Source organism: Portunus trituberculatus, chromosome 21 (assembly GCF_017591435.1).
Source record: "Portunus trituberculatus isolate SZX2019 chromosome 21, ASM1759143v1, whole genome shotgun sequence".
Taxonomy (NCBI): domain Eukaryota; kingdom Metazoa; phylum Arthropoda; class Malacostraca; order Decapoda; family Portunidae; genus Portunus; species Portunus trituberculatus.
The window spans coordinates 2083923-2102338 of record NC_059275.1 but is presented as its reverse complement, the minus strand read 5'-3'; the positions used below and the strand labels follow the sequence as shown (position 1 = coordinate 2102338).

The following is an 18416-nucleotide window of genomic DNA, read 5'->3' as shown; positions in this document are numbered from 1 at the left end:
AACTTATTGAGGAACATAAGAGTGGCGTTCGTATATTTAGATGAAGAAATGATGAAGAAAATAATTACTGCAATGATAAGACCAAGGCTTGAATATGCAACAATACAGTGGGCTCGAACTTAAAGAAACACATAAGGAAACTAGAGAAAGTACAGAGGGCTGCAACAAAAATGGTGCCTGACTTAAGAGATTTGACTTATGAAGACAGACTGAACAGAATGCAACTTCCGACCCTGGAAAACAGAAGAGAAAGGGGAGACCTGATAGCAATATACAGAGTGATGATTGGCATGGAAAAATGGATAGGGAAGATCTGTGTATGTGGAATGAAAGAATGTCGAGAGGGCATGGGAAAAAACTAAAATGGCCACTTATAGGAGAGATGTGAAAAATATAGCTTCCCTCATAGAAGGGTGGAAGCATGGAATAGTTTAGACGTGGAAGTGATCAACGCAAGGAATATTCATGATTTTAAGAAAAAGCTGGACATTAGTAGATATGGAGACGGGACAGTACGAGCATAGCTCTTTTCCCGTATGTTACAATTAGGTAAATACACACACACACACACACACACACACACACACACACACACACACACACACACTACAGGCAGCTATTCCAGGGAGGATCACATCTTACAAGGAACAAATATAAACAATAAAAATATAAATAGTGAACCAATGTGGATTGCTCCCAACTTCTTTTTGGTGGCAAGAGGTGATATTTCATATTTCAGTTTTTTCACCCAAGAAGCCCACTTTCCTACCATGTCCCCTAATTTGTCGAGGGTAAGAGCTGGAAACAACAGTAAATAGAGCTGCATGCTCTCAATGTTTACCCAATATACATTATTAGACTGATCCCAATCAGAGGTTACTTACTAATCCTTCACATGCTTTCTTAACATCGTGCTTTGTCAACAATTAGATTAGTGTTCTTAAAGGATATCCTGAAGTAAAATTAGTGTCCTTAAGGCAGCTTCAAGCAGAGGCAAAGACACCCTCACCACAGGTTAGATTAGGTTAGTGTCCTTAATAGAGGGTCTAGGATTCTAGAGGCACAAATCCTACCCTGTTGAGTTATGTTAAGTAAAAATTTTATGACTGAATATTACTTGAATTTTCAAAATATTTTCTCAATCTTAAGGATTCTTTAAGAGAGGCATAGCTCTCTTGTTACATTAAATTTAGCCATTTTTGTCCTTGACCAAAAAAGAAAAAAAAGTAGTCATGTGAAAAAGGAAAGTTATGTGCCATGGAGTTATTATATATTTTTACCTAGTTTTGTTGTTGCATTAGTATTTCCATCGAAGGGGCAGCTTAAAAATACATTTAGATTTAGTTAATTACATAATTGTTTAAACTCCTGATCCTTACCTACTATAGAGATCACAAATTGATAACCATAACAGTCAAGTCTCGAAATAGGTTAAGGTTATTTAAATAATCCCTGGGTGTGTGACGTATGCCAGGTGAGGAACCCTGCTGACTCCACGGTGCCCAACACGCATCACCTGCCTCATTGTGGCCAAAATAAATCATTAGTGCCAAAATGAGTAGGCTAAGATGGCTTCAATAATGGCCAGAAAGTGGTGACAGTGCAGGTCAGGGCGAGGCACTGTGGCACGAGTACAGGGTGAGATGCTGCCCCACCGTGCACCTGTGCCCACCCAAACCAAAACAAACCGCCTCACAATTATTCTCGGTCACCTTCCCTCACCACACAGCAGTCACCTCACCATTCACCCATCACGAGGCAGCCTGTAATGTCTCCCTGTCCTGTGCAGCAGCGTGCCCTTGCCCGTGCTTAGGGAGCGGGAGGTTGTGGTTGTTCCTCGTCCCTTCAATTCCAGCGTCTTGAAGGAATCAAGTCCCGACCCGTCGATCACAAGGAAAGCCAATATTTCCCCCAAGGCACCAACCAACACACAAATAGATCAGCTTTCCTTGGTGATACAGGCTATTTTCACCACACTACACATCTTATTATGCCCAATCTCACCCGTGTAGTGTGTAGGGGAAGGATGTGACAAAGGTGGCAAGAGTAGTCCCTCCTACCCCCTCCAGGCGGCACCGCGCTGTCCGCCTCCTGTCACTGCTCCTTCTCACTGTATTTCACTTCCGCCATGCCACTCCAATATCACCACACGATAGCTAATAGATAGTCACCATTTCACAGCGCGTGTTCCTGTAAATATCGAGGGAGTAAAGGAGGCAATACTCACCACTACTCATGGACGCCATTTTCAAGTTTAGTTTACTAGGAAGGGCCATCTCTCGGCGGCAAGGTAAAGCATGTCAACCCGCCAATTTTAAATATTCCTGTTGTCTCAGCCTTCCCACCTCTTAGTAGATGGAAATAAAGGTGTATATAAGCCTCCTCCACTGTGGCCTGCCTTGTAATCTTTATTCCTCGGTGTGTTTATCGTTCACATCTTCTTTGGTTAATTTATTCACCTCTCTCCTCACTTTCCTTTGTGGTTTTTACCATTTGTCCTAATCTGCCACGCTCATCTTGACTTTCTTTCCGATCACCTCTGTCTCTATTGGCTCATGCAGTCTGCCTGAATGGTCTTGTTTCATGCTGTTATGCTCAGTGAACATAACACAAATGAGGCTAATGCCAGTATTCAGGAATTAGTTAATATTGATCTCGGACCTTTAAAATGGATATAAAAAAGTAAATATCATAAACGCTATGGGTTAATTTCGATGTGCTTATGTAATATTAGCTTAGATTACAGAAGTGGTTCCCGGGTTTGTGACAGCAAGCCAAAGCCTCCCGTGAACTAGTGTTGTGCTAGAACATAGCACCATAAATCTTGGGTGTGCGGCATTCAGGTTTCGCTAAGGTTGCAGCGACTTCATCCTCATAATGGAGCATTATCCTGCCTGATGACTTTTTCATTACGTCTTCAAATGAAAGCCCTCCCTTCCCTCTTCTTCCCTAAAAACAGAAATTGACCAGTAATTCCCATTTGTGACATCATAAAACGCTGGATATGAAGGAGTTGGCTCTGATCAAATTTTCAAACAAAATGTACCTACAAGACACATAAAACATATAGAACCCGTGTTACCAGATGATGACCGGTGATGACGGAGAGAAGGCACTCGTGCAGCAGTGGCGGTGTCATTACCAAAAGTGTCCGCTTGTGCGGATGTACCCTGTGTTCCACACCCATGTTGGCTTTGCTCAATCTCATTTACGAAAGGGTCTATGGGGTTGATGTCCCTACCAGAGTAAGAACTCCCATCAGTTGTATGTATGTAGTGTATATAACCTATCACCAGTAGTCTTTTGATATGTTATTTGGTGAATATATGAAATAACCACGGAGAGTCCGACTTTTTTTTTTTTTTTTTTTTTTTACTTGCACAGTTCCGTGGGATAAGGACATGGGTATTAACCGGCACTTCCATTTTCTAAGTAAGTATAGAGGATTTCAAATTTCTTTTGGGAGTGTAGAGAAAGGAATTACTAGCACTGTTTCGGGAAAAATTTATATAAGATATGTCCACTATTAATTAATTTATTGGTTAAAGTAGATCAGCCCGTCACATCCGATGCGACGTTGCTCATGTCCACTCCGAAAATTTTGACAAAACGTGTTTTTAATTGTTTGATAACACATAGTGATTGTGGTAACGTAAATCAATAAAATAAGGTCTTCTGTAATTTTGGCTGGAAGGAATATAAACTTATCCAAAATAAACATTTAATATTGGAACATATGAAGCGCAGTCGATCCGAGCAAAGCGAACTAAACAATCCTTGAGCCACAAACCCCTTAGCTCGCACTTCCCCATTACAAAAAAATAAATAAATAAATAAAGCTGGTGTACATTTTTTCATATATATATATATATATATATATATATATATATATATATATATATATATATATATATATATATATATATATATTGACAAAAGAATGAACAGATCATATTCACACAGGATTTTGGTTTTCGTGGTGCAGTAGTTTTATAATATGAAGGACAAACACCTGCCTTTTTTCGTCGCTATTTCAGGAATTCTCTTAAGTGAGATTAGCCAATTGCAAGTCTGTTTAGTGTTAACTTTGTATTTGCCGATTTCGTGGTCACATTCAGAATTTCACAACAGCCTGCACACCCCTTCAACACATCAACAATGGAACAGCCTAAATCTGGTCAAAGGTAAGCAGTGAATTCTCTTTATTCATTGTGAATTCGAGTCAAGAGTCATGAAAAAAAAGTGTTCTATGCCTCGTGGCATAGAACACTGAAGGGCGTCCTTGGGAGAAGGAAGTGAAATGAAACCAGGGGCAATCCAAGGCGGTAAGTGTTAATGGTGTATTGCGGTATAATACTGTGGTATATGCATAGTACAGTATAATAATTGTACATACAAATTTACAATATCGTTATTTACAGTGGATGATGATATTTCACACTCTTGATGACACTAAGATTATAGCTGGGTTCATTTGTAATGTATTTGATCCCTGATCTTGAGACTTCTCAATATTAAAGACACTTTGTAGATCATATTTCTTTGTGCATAGCAATGTCAAGGATGAAATTTTCCAGTGTGGCGGGAATCAGTGCGCTGTGGTACGCCAGCCAATGATGAAGCGTACAGCACTCCTCTGCTTCTGTGGGAGGCCAGGTGCAGCAGAGTGAGGGACGCAGCAACTACGGGTCCCTGGAGTGTTTGGAGCCTCTTGGCACACACTAGGGAACGAGATGTTACGTGTACCTGGAGTGTTGCGACGATTGAAGATTGTTGCTGTTTGGTTTTCGTCTCCTAGAGCCCTCTGAATTCGTCTTTTCTTTCCATCATCTTCTAAGAGGTGGTGTGGATGGGCAGCGTTGTGTAGTGTGCCGCGTCTTGTGTGTCTGTATTGCCTATGTGTGAGTGCAGAAGTGATCGCGGCGAGTTGTGACTGTTCAGTGAATGGGTATAGTGACCGTGACAAGGAAAACGATCGTCAATTCCTCTGCACGAAGGCTCCTCCCGAAGCGAGGAGAGGCACCACAGCTAACAACACTCAGTATTGAACCCATGTAGCGATGTCATGCATGTAAAATGATGTGTACACTAACCAGTTAATGAGGTTGATGAATGCAACACTCTTGTCATCATGAAATTCACCAAGAAACTATTTCCCGAAAGTTATAGAGAAGGGATATAATCAAATTCCCTACATTTTTATGCTATAGTACATTGATTTGAATCTAAACATAACATTTTATTAACACTGATTAATAAAACATTGCCTTCAAGCTCCACATTTCTAGAAAACTATGTTTTCGGAAAACATTGACTATTCAAAACATCGACAGTATAATGTTGTAATGTTGTTGTACCATAATATTTACACCACCAGCAGCAGGAACACCGCACATCACTCATTTTTCGTCTTGCTGAGAGGACATGAGAACAAAACTATGTCATTTCCTGATTTCTTAATTTCTAAAGATGAAATTCGTGATATGTAGATATTGATAATATTCATAGATACAAAATGATGCTGGTGAAAGAACCGAGATAGGGATAAGAAATAGATGAAACATAATAAACAGCTAAGGTGGTAGTGATTGTATTTACTCCCCCAACCTGAATACCAAACTGAATCACTCACTATAACACGTGTATTGGGTGTATGAGTGAGTGTTCATATAACAAGACGACCTCCCCTCCCTATCATCACACACAAAAAAAAAAAAAAAGGAACCGCCACTGATTGGCAAAACATCAGTAATTATGAAAAATGCAGAAAATATGAGTGTATGAGGTGCAACTCCGCGGGGTGAAAAAAAAAAAAGATATCTAGGTGAGCCGGTCTCTGAGAAAAAGGAGGATGAAGAACGATAAGGAGGCCATGAGGGAAGGAGGCAAGGGTGGGGCGAGACAGGAGGAGACGCTGCGGTCGTCCTTTGGGGGCGTGATCGGCCACAACGTCAGCAGAGGAATGAGCTCCTCCCAGAAACACAACCTGAAACAAACCAATTGTAATGCTGTTGTTGATGTTGCTATACCAACTATATTACTAATGCTTCTGCACTTTATACTACTACTACTACTACTACTACTACTGCTACTGCTACTGCTACTACTACTACTACTACTACTACTAATACTACAACAGCTACTACTACTACTACTACTACTACTACTACTACTACTACTACTACTATAATAATAATAATAATAATAATAATAATAATAATAATAATAATAATAATAATAATAATAATAGTATTATTATTATTATTATTATTATTATTATTATTATGTGTGTGTGTGTGTAGTAGTAGTAGTAGTAGTAGTAGTAGTAGTAGTAGTAGTAGTAGTAGTAGTAGTACTAGTAGTTTTCCATATATGTATTTTTTTCCAATAATATGACCATTCATATCACTTTGTATTGAGAACGTATAGTGATAAATGCTAAACGTGATGAAATGTATAAAATGATGTGGAATAGTGAAATGAGACGGTGTGGTGAAGCGGTGTGGTGGTGGCATGACATTGTGTTGTGGTGGTCAGGTAAGCAGTGCGGTGAAGGGATGTGGTATGGCGCGGCGCGGCTATAAGCACTCATACTGTACCTCGGCTGCACCAAATTGTATCCCAAACTGAGGCTGTCACTCATTTGCAAGTGGACCAAGTGTGATTGATTGTAGGCTGGCCACACCACTCCTGATAGCTCTGGGGTCCTGTGTGTGTGTGGGGAAGAGGAGTGAGAGAGTGAGTGCTTTGAGTTATGGTGTTGCAACATCTCGGTCATATGGCGCCGCTAAAAACATCAAAAGAAACAAAAGTGCATATATGTTAAAACAGTGATATTGGAACAACATCCTAAGTATGGTAAAAAAAAAAAAAATACAAGAACGCTAAAACATTCTTGCTCCGGAGTTATACACACACGAAACGTTTTAAAGGTAATCATGAAAACAAATTGTATGAGCCATCAAATTGGAGAGAGAGAGAGAGAGAGAGAGAGAGAGAGAGAGAGAGAGAGAGAGAGAGAGAGAGAGAGAGAGAGAGAGAGAGTAATATCGTACATAACTATAACAGTATCCTATGAATCACGCGTTCATCCGTTACAATCCTCCAGTCTTTTCCTCACTCCACAATCTATTGCCCTCTATTCTGACTTACTGCACAAGACCACACGCCCTGACCCACTTCACACCTTATACACCTTACACAACAACACATTTTGAAATACTTCTGTGCTGCATCTCAATTACTTACAAAAGGTTCTAATTAAGTGTTGATACTGTTCTAATTGCATATTAAGAGGGTTCCCGTGTTATTAACAGGAAATACACATCTGAGAACCAACTAATCATCTCTGTGGCCTTTGACAATAACCGTGGTGAGAGAGCAAAAGTTTCTAGAATACAGGCTAATGGTATATTACCCTGAGTGTGCGAAGGATGCAAGGAGCTTCATGAAGGTGGCGGCCACGGAGCGGTCCTGCGGGCTCCTCAGAGTGTTGACGAGACCCAGGAAAGGCAGCCCGAACACAAACTGAAGCTCACTCTCGTGGTAAGACCCTGTGAGGATGGGAAGTCACTGTAAGCTTTGAGTCAACTTTTCCCTCTATAAAACAGACCATTCCATGCACTGAACTGTAAACACTGAGACATGCGAAACAGACTCCCTTCATGCACTACGAACTCCGAGTCGCCATTTGCTTTTACAATACTGACTCCCTCAATGCTGCACAAGGCTTTCTTCATCCTCTCAACCCTATTCTGTCCAACTCTCTAATCCAAGAGTTAAGCAATACTATTAGTCATTCATATCTTTCTCTGGTAAATTCTGGAACTCCCTGCTTTCGTCTGTATTTCCATCTTCCTATGACTTGACTTCTTCTAAGAGGGAGGTTTCAAGACATCTATCCCTGTCTTTTTTCTAACCCTGGCGGATATATAAGGAGACTGGCAACCAAAAGGGCCTTTTTTTTTTTTTTTTTTGTTGCCCTTGGCCAGTTTTCCCTTCTTACATAAAAAATCTACTAGAAATTTCTCTAATAACGCTTTTGACGAGGAGAGTTAAGCCCCAGTGTGGGAGAAACGTGCCGCGCTACTCACCTATCCAGTCCTGGCCGCCCACACGCACGTCGTCCCGCGAGGAGTAAGAGAACTCGGCCAGGTAAATGGTGGTCCAGCGACTGAGGACCCGCGCCTCTTCCACGCACGGCACGCGAAGCCCAAGGTCTGAGATCAACTGCAACAGGTCATCAAGGGTCACAATCTTATATCAGATGCAGTGAGGTTGAGTATATTTATCTATTTTTCATGTTGTACGTTTCAAGTGTTTTGATTTGAAATTAGTAATGGTTAAAGCTTTTTTTTTTTTTTTTTGGTATCTGTCTCTGGTTAATAAATCTATCTAGTATCTGATTAGGCTGATTCCTTCCTCCACTTCTAATGCTCCTCAGTCTCCGCATTGTGCTCCCACCTTCTCTATACACACAGCACATTTTCATACAACAAACATTTATACTCTCCACCACACCTCCTTACTCTTATTTTACAGTAATGATTGTTTTCCTGTCATGCTTTAGATTTAACTTAGTGTTGTAGAATCAAATTGGGCATCAAACATTCAAAGATTTACTCCTGTTTGAAACCATAGTAGTAATTTGGAAGGAAACTTTGCTATCCCTCGTTCTGTTACTTCTCACCCCTACTCTCGGTATCTCCTACAATCTATTATCATGTCCCGTCCCTACATAGTGTAATCGAACAGTGATGGCGAAATAAAAGAGCCCAACTCAAAGATCTGTAACTGTTTGAAATCCTTAGTAATCCCAACTCTCGATATCTCTCTTTAAACAAACAGTTGAAGATCTACTCCTGTTTGGAATCCTTTGTAAATCCTCGTAGTAAATCTTCACATACTATTCGTCCCTACCTTTGATATTCCTCCCTACACAATAGTCAATCTGTTCTGGCCCCGTCCATACAAGCCACGCTTCACTCTGGTACCTACATCGGCCACGACCTTGGTGAGGGCCATGGAGCGTCCCGTGGTACTGGTGTTGTTGCTCGTCGTGTTGGAGGCGGTTGCGGTGACGTCGGTGGGGGTGATGGCAGTGGTGGAGGTGGTAGTGGTGGTGGTGGAGTTAGCGAGGTGGCCGCGGGCGTAAAGGTAGGAGGCGCGGACAACATGCATGACGGCGGCCAGAGCAAGAGGCTCCAAGGCAGGGTATTTCTGTTTCATGAGCATGTCAATCCACTTCTCAGCGTCCTCCAGGGTGATGTCACTCTGTCCTGCTGAGAAGAAGCGAGTCAGGACTTGTAAGGGCAAGGTAAAAGTGAAGGAGCTCACTCTTGGTGGAGACAAAACTTGAATTGTCAATCAAAGTGCTCCCACTGATTTAGTGAGTGCAAAGGTGTGACCTCTTGAGTCAGACATTTACTTTAAGAAGGTAAAGAGAGACAACATCTGAGTGTGGAGTGTGCCACGAAGAGAGAAAACGGAAACTAAACCAATAATAATAATAATAATAATGATAGTAATGATAATAATAATAATAATAATAATAATAATAATAATAATAATAATAATAATAATAATAATAATAATAATAATAGTAATAATAATAATAGTAAAACAATCAGGTTGCAGTACTCATTTAGATAACAAAAAAGGAAAGTAAAGAATAAAGACTGCAAAATCATTTAGCAGTACGACGACAAGACATGAACTTAGGAAGAGACGAAGGAAAGAAGAGCAACGGTGTGGAGGGTAGAGTCAGTGTGTAGTGCAGTGGAGGGTGGAGTCAGTGTGTAGTGGAGTGAAGTGGAGTGACAGTGAAGGAAGGCGAAGGAGTGAGTGGAAAGAGAGAGTTGTCTTACTCTTACTGAACCAGATGGTGACCTCGTCCCGCGTGAGGGTCATGACCAGCGGCACGGGCGTCAGGCGGCCTTCCTCCATCAGTCTGCGGGGAGGGTAAGGAAGGAAGGCGGCTGGGTGATCCCCCTCCACCACGGGCGCGAACGCGAGCCACAAGCCGTCTTGCACGTACTTCTCGCCGTACACCTGAAGAAGGAGAAGGAGACTGAGGCAGGGGAACTGGGCAGCGGGGGAAGAGTGAAGGGAGAGGTAATACAACGGCCATGGCCAGTCAGGGGTGATGCGTTTGTATTTCTTATTTTGTGCTTTATTATTGTATGGATTATGTTTCTATGTTTTTTTTTTTTTTTTTTTTTTTTTTTTTTTTTAGGTATATGTGTACTTGTCATCTATATGCATACATTCAGAAGTGTTGCATACTTTTTACGAGTGTTTGTATTGAAACTACAGTGAATCTGTTGTGTAGTTGTAGGACTAATGAGTGGGAAGGTGATAAGGAAACTCAGGCTGGGTTAAAATACTTTATTCTCTAACGTTTCGACCTAGAGCCTCTAGGTCGAAACGTTAGAGAATAAAGTATTTTAACCCAGCCTGGGTTTCCTTATCACCTTTCCACTTATAGTCAATCTATCTATCTGAGGAGCGAGACTGGGCTCATTACTAGGAAAAACTGAGTACTGAAGCAGAAGTCATAACAAGATGTAAAGGCAAACTAAAATGAAGAATAGCACAAGGAATGTGTGTGAGTGACAACGAAGCGACAGTGTGCCGGGTTGGAGTACAGAGGCGGACAGCAGGGGGCGCAGCTGACCTTGTTGATGGTGTCAGCGTCCGTCATCCTAAGGCAGCTGACCATTTCCCGCGTGTCGCTCTGTGAACACCCGACGTCCGTCGCCAGCTTCTGAGCGAAGTGCAGCGGCCTAGCCTGTAGCGACCAAGGGGCGAGGGCGCAGCCTGAGAGTGCCACGGCGCGGGTGAAGAGGCCTGGGAGGAAAAAGAGGTGTGGGTTGGGGGGAGCAGCTTTATGTTGGTGTGTTCCGGTGTGTCAGTGTGGGGAGGGGAAGAGGAGTGTGGGGGGCGAAGAACCCCTACCTGGTTAACGAGAAAGACGGAAGTGCGTGAAGCCAAAAGCTTCCGTCCTCCATAGCAACCCAACCGTTAATTACTTCAAGACAAAAGACTTGGATTGCAAGCTGTCACCGCCAGCAACCCAGCCACCCAGCCACGCCGACGCGTCCCAACCCTCGCCCCGGAACACACTTCACCCTCGCGCGCGAGCGTAGTGTGTGTGTGTGTGTGAGAGAGAGAGAGAGAGAGAGAGAGATGTATGTTTAGATAGACAGATAAATGATAACATGAATAATCAGATAAACAAAAAAACGGATATATAGAAAGACAGAATTAGATATGTAGACAAACAGACAAATAGATAGATAGACAGACAGATATGTAGATAATAGATAAACAAATAGATAGAGATATATACGGAGACAAACACAGATAGAGACGGGTAAACATATTGATAGATAGATAGATAGACAGACAGGCGTAGCAGGAGCGGCGCGGGTGGCGTGTGGTAGCGACACGTCCCACACAAATACGAGTAGCAGAGGAAGGCAAAAGGTCAGAGTACAGTCGTGGCTCATTAATTAGGTGGACACGTGATGTGGAGGAGGTGTAGTGAAAGGGAAGGAATTCAGCAAGTGGCTTGTCCTCAACTCAAAATATTTACATTGAGTAATTAAAATATTATGTTGACGAAGTCTACCCACGTATTTTTCCTTCAGTACTTTATCGATAACAATATCTTTAAAACTCGGTTAAAATTCCAAAAAAGGAAGAAAAGAATACAGACGTGTGTGTGTGTGTGTGTGTGTGTGTGTGTGTGTGTGTGTGTGTGTGTGTGTGTGTGTGTATACCGGCATGCGCCTGTTTGTCATCGCGGTGGCGTGCGGGTGACAGGGGAGCCACCGTTCCCTCATCACTCGCTCTCTCCCTCATTATCTGAGCCACTGAGCCAACTTTAGCAACCCAAGCAGCCGCAGTTTGCCACAGGATATGAGGATCAAGCATAGCATACAGTACGTTCACCAAACACGTCAAGACAGGTTCATTACACCAACACCAGGCGTTCATAACACTCAAGAAACACACTTTATGGATTCGGTAACTTGACTGGAGCCTTTGTTTAATAGCAGTTCTCTCCCTCCCTCACTCTGGGACACGATATACTGAAAACTGTCGCAGCATTCCCGTGGTGTGTCGCCTGCGCTGCTCGTGTTGTGGCGCTGCGCATTCCTGCATGTGTTCACTCCACACAGGTGACACTCGAGACACACTCCCAGTCCCCGCAGTGTTCACTATACTGGTTACGCTGCGTAGTGCGGTGTGAAGACTGCGTAGAAAATTCTATCCAAAGAAGTTAGGTTAGTTTAGTGTTTGAAAAGTATCCAGAACAAGCAAGGCGATTATGGGTTTTGTAGGATGGAGAATAAAAAAAAATGTGATGGATGCTCTCTCTCTCTCTCTCTCTCTCTCTCTCTCTCTCTCTCTCTCTCTCTCTCTCTCTCTCTCTCATAGATTGTCACTCGTTCCTCTCTCCCACACAGAAGTCCTCAGCTTGCATCCACTTTAGTACACCACTGAGCTCTCTACTGACATCCTCCGCCGCCCACCCTAACATTGCCACTCACCATTGGACAACGGGGACACCAGGTGCAGGATGACTGAGGCTGCCCCCGCGGAGTTTCCCAGCAGGAGCACCTTGGTGTGGGAGGCTCCGAAGGCACGGGCATGACTTCTGATCCACAGGAGGGCGAGGCGTTGGTCTAAAAGTCCCCAGTTACCCCGTGCCGCCTCATCACCCGTGGATAGGAACCCTGGGGAGGAGGAGGAAGATAAGAGAGAAAGGCTTTGATACTGAAACGCTTTGCTCTCTCACCACAGCTATTTTTAAATGCGACAGGGATGATCTGCGTTGTTCTCAATAGTGTTTCTCCTGTTAGTAACGTAGAAATCTTAGATTAATCTGTCATTAAAACCATAAAAAAAGGCCTTAGAATAAACCTGGGTCACTTCAATTAAAATCTTTTGAAAATAGTGGAGCAAAGAGAGAGAGAGAGAGAGAGAGAGAGAGAGAGAGAGAGAGAGAGAGAGAATTCACCACACTCCACACACCAGGAAAGCGAGGCCACAACCCCTCGAGTTACATCCCGTACCTACTTGCTGCTAGGTGAACAGGGGCTACACATTAAGAATATTGTCCATTTGCCTCGCCGTAACCGGGACTCGAACCCGGACCTTCTCGGTTGTGAGCCGAGTGTGCTAACCACTACACTGCGTGGTGTGTGTGTGTGTGTGTGTGTGTGTGTGTGTGTGTGTGTGTGTGTGTGTGTGTTTGTGTGTTCACCAACACGGTCGTCTGATGGTCACCCAACCGGTCTTCTCCATTACGGAGCGAGCCTAGTGCAGAGCTCTTAGACCGATCTTCGAGTAAGACTGAGACCACAAAACATTCCACACATCTGGAAAGCGAGGCCACAACCCCTCGGGTTAGGGCTACATCCCGTACCTATTTACAGCTAGGTGAACAGGGGCTACACATTAAGAGGCTTACCCATTTGCCTTGCCTTGCCGCGCCCGGGACTCGAACCCGAGCTTTCTCGGTTGTGAGCCGAGTGTGCTAACCACTACACTACGCGGTGTGTGTTTCACTGTTTGATCTGCTGCAGTCTCTGACGAGACAGCCAGACGTTACCCTACGGAACGAGCTCAGAGCTCATTATTTCCGATCTTCGGATAGGCCTGAGACCAGGCACACACCACACACCGGGACAACAAGGTCACAACTCCTCGATTTACATCCCCTACCTACTCACTGCTAGGTGAACAGGGGCTACACGTGAAAGGAGACACACCCAAATATCTCCACCCGGCCGGAGAATCGAACCCCGGTCCTCTGGCTTGTGAAGCCAGCGCTCTAACGACTGAGCTACCGGGTGTGTGTGTGTGTGTGTGTGTGTGTGTGTGTGTGTGTGTAACAGAATGAACCCCTTTACAGATGATCACAAGACGGTCATCCTTTTCATGCCTCATGTTAAGGGTAGACCCAGCCAGGCGAACCTTCCCGCGAGGCATCCTCAACTACTCCGCTCATTCTCATCCTCCACACATATATTCACACCTACATGTACACACACACACACACACACACACACACACACACACACACACACACACACACACACACACACACACACGTACGCACCAAAAGGCCCCAGGCGATAGTTAATAGTCACAACGACCATTCCCAGGGATGCCAGCTTCTCCCCAGGGTAAAGTCGCCCCCCATTGGAGTAGAAGGAGCCCCCATGGATGTAGAGGAGCAGAGGCAGGGAGGTGTTCATCTTCCTCCGGTGGGGCCCTTCACTTCCTCGCCCTCTTTCTCCTTCTAGCTGGAAGAGAGAGATGTGGCAACGGGAGCTTGTGTGTGTGGCCGCCAGCTGCTGCCCGTTCCTCAGTGCCTCTGTGTGTGGCACTTGTTGGTGTCATACAAGGGGTAATGCAGGAGGAGGAAGAAGAGAATGAGGAAGAGGAGGAGCAGGAGGAGAAGGAGGAGGAGGAAGCTTAACGCGTTGAGAAGAGCTAAAGGAGAGTGGAGAAAGTGGAAGGGATAAAAAAAACAAGAAAAGTGAGATAAGGTCAAAAGAGACGCAGAGAAGGAATGAGAGAAGAAACAGAAGGAGGAGGAAAAGAAGGAGAAGGAGAATGAGAAAAACAAAAAGAAACACTAAACACAAAGGAAGAACAAGGAGAAGCTTCAAAACTGGTGTCCCTTACAAGACTGTTTCTGATAAGCTGCACTGCTCACTCTAAAATAGAACATGTTGTATTGATAGCTAGATAGGAGGCCAAGAAGGAAGAGGAAGTGGACGAAGGAAAGGAGGAGGAGGAGGAGGAGGAGGAGGAGGAGGAGGAGGAGGAGTGGGGCAACTAGAGATAGCGATGAAGAAGCAATGCCAAAATGGTGAGGGAAAGGTGCCAGCAAATGATCAACCTGAGTGAAATGATTGATAACTTGAAAAAAAGTTCACCCAACTCCGAAACTTTGAGATTAAATGGAGAAATTATGGGAATGGAAGGGCTGAGGAAAATGGAGGAGGAGGAGGAGGAGGAAGAGGAGGAAGAGGTTGGGAGGGAGAGGGAGAGAGAGAGAGAGAAAGGAGGGTAGCAGGGAGGGGAGACCTGTGGGGAGGTTAGGTAAGAGAAGTTAGAGAGAGTAATGGGGTGATGTAGGGAGATGACGAAAGCAGATTGGAGTAATATACTGAGACAGGAAGGGAGGGAGAAGAAGTGAGTGAGAAGAGGAGGAAGGAACGAATTTGGGAGGAAGAGACGAGGGAAGAAATGAAAGCGTGAAGTTTGGGTGTAGTCAAGACTTTGGTGTATTTGAAAGGAAGAGATATACTAAGAAAAGGATTTACCTACAAGAAGAATTTACTTGCAAACGAAGCGGTGTACCGAAGAGAGGAATTTATTTAGGATAGACTACTTATTAAAGGCTTGGAAGGTGTATCCCACAATATTTATTTAGGAGTTGTAATAAGGAAAAGTTGTAATCAAGAAGGGGTGTACTGAAGGGTATGTGTATCGAGATTAGGGTGTACTGAGAGGTGTGTTGTACTGAGGGTGTGTACAGAGAGGGGTGTACTCACGAGGGGGGTATACACGTTGAGGGTAAGGCAGTCCTCTGACATAATGTATTCACTCATGCTCTTCTCCTTCATATAGAGATAGTCCTTCCCTGCCTCCTCCTCCTCCGCCACTCCTTCATTGTCCTGCCTCGTCCTTCTCGTGTGTCCTCCTCTTCTATCTCCTCTTCTTCCTCTTCCTTCACTTTCCTTCCTATGGCTCTTTCTCAAAATGCCTTCTTCCTTCTTCTTTTTCTTCTTCCATTCTCTTCCTCTCTTGCTCTTCCTCTTCGTTCTGGATAATTTCTTTATTCTTCCCTCGCTCATCATTCTTCTCGTTTGTGTTTTCCTTATTGATTTTCCTCTGGGTATAACTGGCGTGCCACCACCACCACCACCACCACTGCCGCTGCCACCACCACCGCCGTCACCACCATCACTTTCACCATTACTATAATTCTTACCACCATCGCCATTGTCACCATCATCACCACCACCAGATGGCCCTCTCGTCCTGAACGCTTCACCCACCACCGCTGCATCTGTCTGCGTCACTTCCTCCTCCTTATTCGCCTCCTCCTCCTCTCCTTCCTCCTCCTTCTCCTCCTCCTCTTTCTCCTCCTCCTGCTCCACCACCCCCTCCTCTCCCTCCTCAATATATTCCAGGTTCCACTCGACGCATTCCTGCATCCCTCGTCCACGACACCTTTCTTCCTCCTCCTGTTCTTTCTTTTTCTTTTTCAGCTTGTGCGCCACTTCCACTTTCTTCCTTACCGTATCTTCCACCTCTTCCACCTCCTCCTCGAACAGCTCCGTGCCCATCTCCCTCGCCAGCGCCTCCCTCAGCTGGTTCTCGAACTTCACAAGGTCAACCTCTGACTCCACAAGGTCCCACACTTCGTTCTCCAGCGGCTGGTAGCACATGGGGCCGAAGGAGCGAGCGTCCCTCACCCCTTCCCACGCGTCTGCCTTCTGTGGCTCCTGCAACAGTTAAAGCAGCGGTGATTAGCAAGATTACTGAAAGGAAAACAGTCAAAACAGGCATTAAGGAGTACTGATAATGCTAAGGTGCCTGAGGAACACTGCCGCGGAGATGCAGAAACTAGTAACGAGATATTAGATATCGAGAAAACAAAAAAACAATGAACTTAACACTGATAAACTAGCACACGTATCACAAAACTAAGTCCTAGAGGTACTAATTAACGAAGAAACAGAGAAAGCGCTGAAAAATAAACATAGATATTAGAAAACAAACCGTAAATCACACACACACACACACACACACACACACACACACACACACACACACACACACACACACACACACACACACACACACACACACACACACACACACACACACACACACACACACACACACACACACACGTAATGGTTAGGGCGCCCAGCTCACAACGGAGAAGGCGTGGGTGTGGGTTCAAGTCCCGGGTGCAGCGAGGCAGACAAGCGAGCCTCTTAGTAGCTCTTGTTTATCAGCAGCAAGTAGGTAGGAGGTGTAAGCCGCGGGGGGCGGGGGGTGGCCTCGCTGTCCCGGCGCGTGGTGTGTGAGTGGTTTCTGTTCTATTAAAAAATCGCTCACTATAAAATCTGAGGTCTAGGGAAGCAGTTAGTAACGATACCAAACTAATATGGGTGAATACGCACGCACACACACACACACACACACACACACACACACACACACACACACACACACACACACACAAACAGAACATGAAGTACTATACCTGTGACCCTAGTGAAGTGAAACGAGGTCATCTAAGCAGAGAGAGAGAGAGAGAGAGAGAGAGAGAGAGAGAGAGAGAGAGAGAGAGAGAGGAGAGAGAGAGGGAGGAGAGGGAGAGGGGTGGCAATAGGTGAGAGGCAAGGTGTAGGGAGAGCAGCGCCATCTGGTTCAGTTCACACAGAGATCCAATAGTGGAGTGCCCCCCCCGTCCTCCTCTCTCCTTGTGTGTGTGTGTGTGTGTGTGTGTGTGTGTGTGTGTGTGTGTGTGTGTGTGTGTGTGTGTGTGTGAGAGAGAGAGAGAGAGAGAGAGAGAGAGAGAGAGAGAGAGAGAGAGAGAGAGAGATGGAAAAGGAGACATATGTGGTCGTGGTTTCAGTGAACTATTTCTGTCACCAAATATATATCGCATATAAAAATAGGCATGCACGGTCAGGCAAGCTCTCTCTCTCTCTCTCTCTCTCTCTCTCTCTCTCTCTCTCTCTCTCTCTCTCTCTCATCTTTGGACTCGCATTCCATTACGTTCCTCTTCACTTCCCATTCCCTTCAATTCCTCTCCCTCCCTCGAGTCCTCCTCCTCCACCTCCCCACCTCTCTCCCTCGTCCTTCCCTCCCTCCTATCCTCCTCCGGCACCTCCCCACCTGCCTCCCTCGTCCTTCCATCATCACTCGTCTAAAAATATATTTCTCCAACTTTTTAACAATATTTGGGAAACCATCTCGTACATTCACCTGCCCGGTCCCTCACTCGCCCTGGCTCACCTGTTGGGATCCTGAGGCACCTGTAGGGCCCCTCACCTCACCTGTCCTCTCTCTCACTCATCCCTTCCTCCCTCCCTCACCCCACCCCGCGACCCACCAATAGTCGCGGGGCTTAGAACACGAGGCAAAAAAAATCTTTTTCCATTAAGTACAAAATCCGCTTTTTTTTTTTTATTTCCAAAAATGTTTACTGCTTCTGTGTGTAATACTTTTCGTGTGTGTGTGTGTGTGTGTGTGTGTGTGTGTGTGTGTGTGTGTAATTCACCTCGGTCGTCTCCTGGTCACCCAGCCAGTCTTCCCCATTACGGAGTGAGCTTAGAGCTCATAGACAGATCTTCGGGTAGGACTGAGAC

At 44.7% G+C, this 18416-nt stretch overlaps 2 protein-coding genes across 15 annotated transcripts in view; both read right to left on the bottom strand.

The window, feature by feature from the left end:
* Positions 1-2258, bottom strand: part of LOC123506987 (glutamine and serine-rich protein 1-like) — a 37134-nt gene extending 34876 nt beyond the window's left edge. For 7 of the 12 annotated variants that reach the window (XM_045259458.1, XM_045259461.1, XM_045259459.1 and 4 more), the window contains exon 1: positions 2228-2258. In XM_045259458.1, coding sequence (XP_045115393.1) covers positions 2228-2246 — 19 coding nt within the window. In that variant the 5' untranslated portion in view covers positions 2247-2258. Of the gene's footprint in view, positions 1-1379; positions 1658-1741; positions 1948-2004; positions 2169-2227 lie in introns of those variants that run through there. The other 5 variants (XM_045259469.1, XM_045259464.1, XM_045259470.1 and 2 more) reach the window with 5 other exon arrangements.
* A 2057-nt stretch (positions 2259-4315) lies between these two features.
* LOC123507162 (neuroligin-2-like) overlaps positions 4316-18416 on the bottom strand; it is a 40874-nt gene continuing 26773 nt past the window's right edge. Inside the window, exons 2-11 of one of the 3 annotated variants that reach the window (XM_045259816.1) lie at positions 15579-16535; positions 14132-14318; positions 12558-12743; positions 10676-10848; positions 9867-10050; positions 8998-9281; positions 8094-8229; positions 7418-7553; positions 6600-6707; positions 4316-5986 (exon numbers count right to left, since the gene is read on the bottom strand). In XM_045259816.1, coding sequence (XP_045115751.1) covers positions 5821-5986; positions 6600-6707; positions 7418-7553; positions 8094-8229; positions 8998-9281; positions 9867-10050; positions 10676-10848; positions 12558-12743; positions 14132-14318; positions 15579-16535 — 2517 coding nt within the window. In that variant the 3' untranslated portion in view covers positions 4316-5820. The remainder of the gene's footprint in view (positions 5987-6599; positions 6708-7417; positions 7554-8093; positions 8230-8997; positions 9282-9866; positions 10051-10675; positions 10849-12557; positions 12744-14131; positions 14319-15578; positions 16536-18416) is intronic. The other 2 variants (XM_045259818.1, XM_045259817.1) reach the window with 2 other exon arrangements.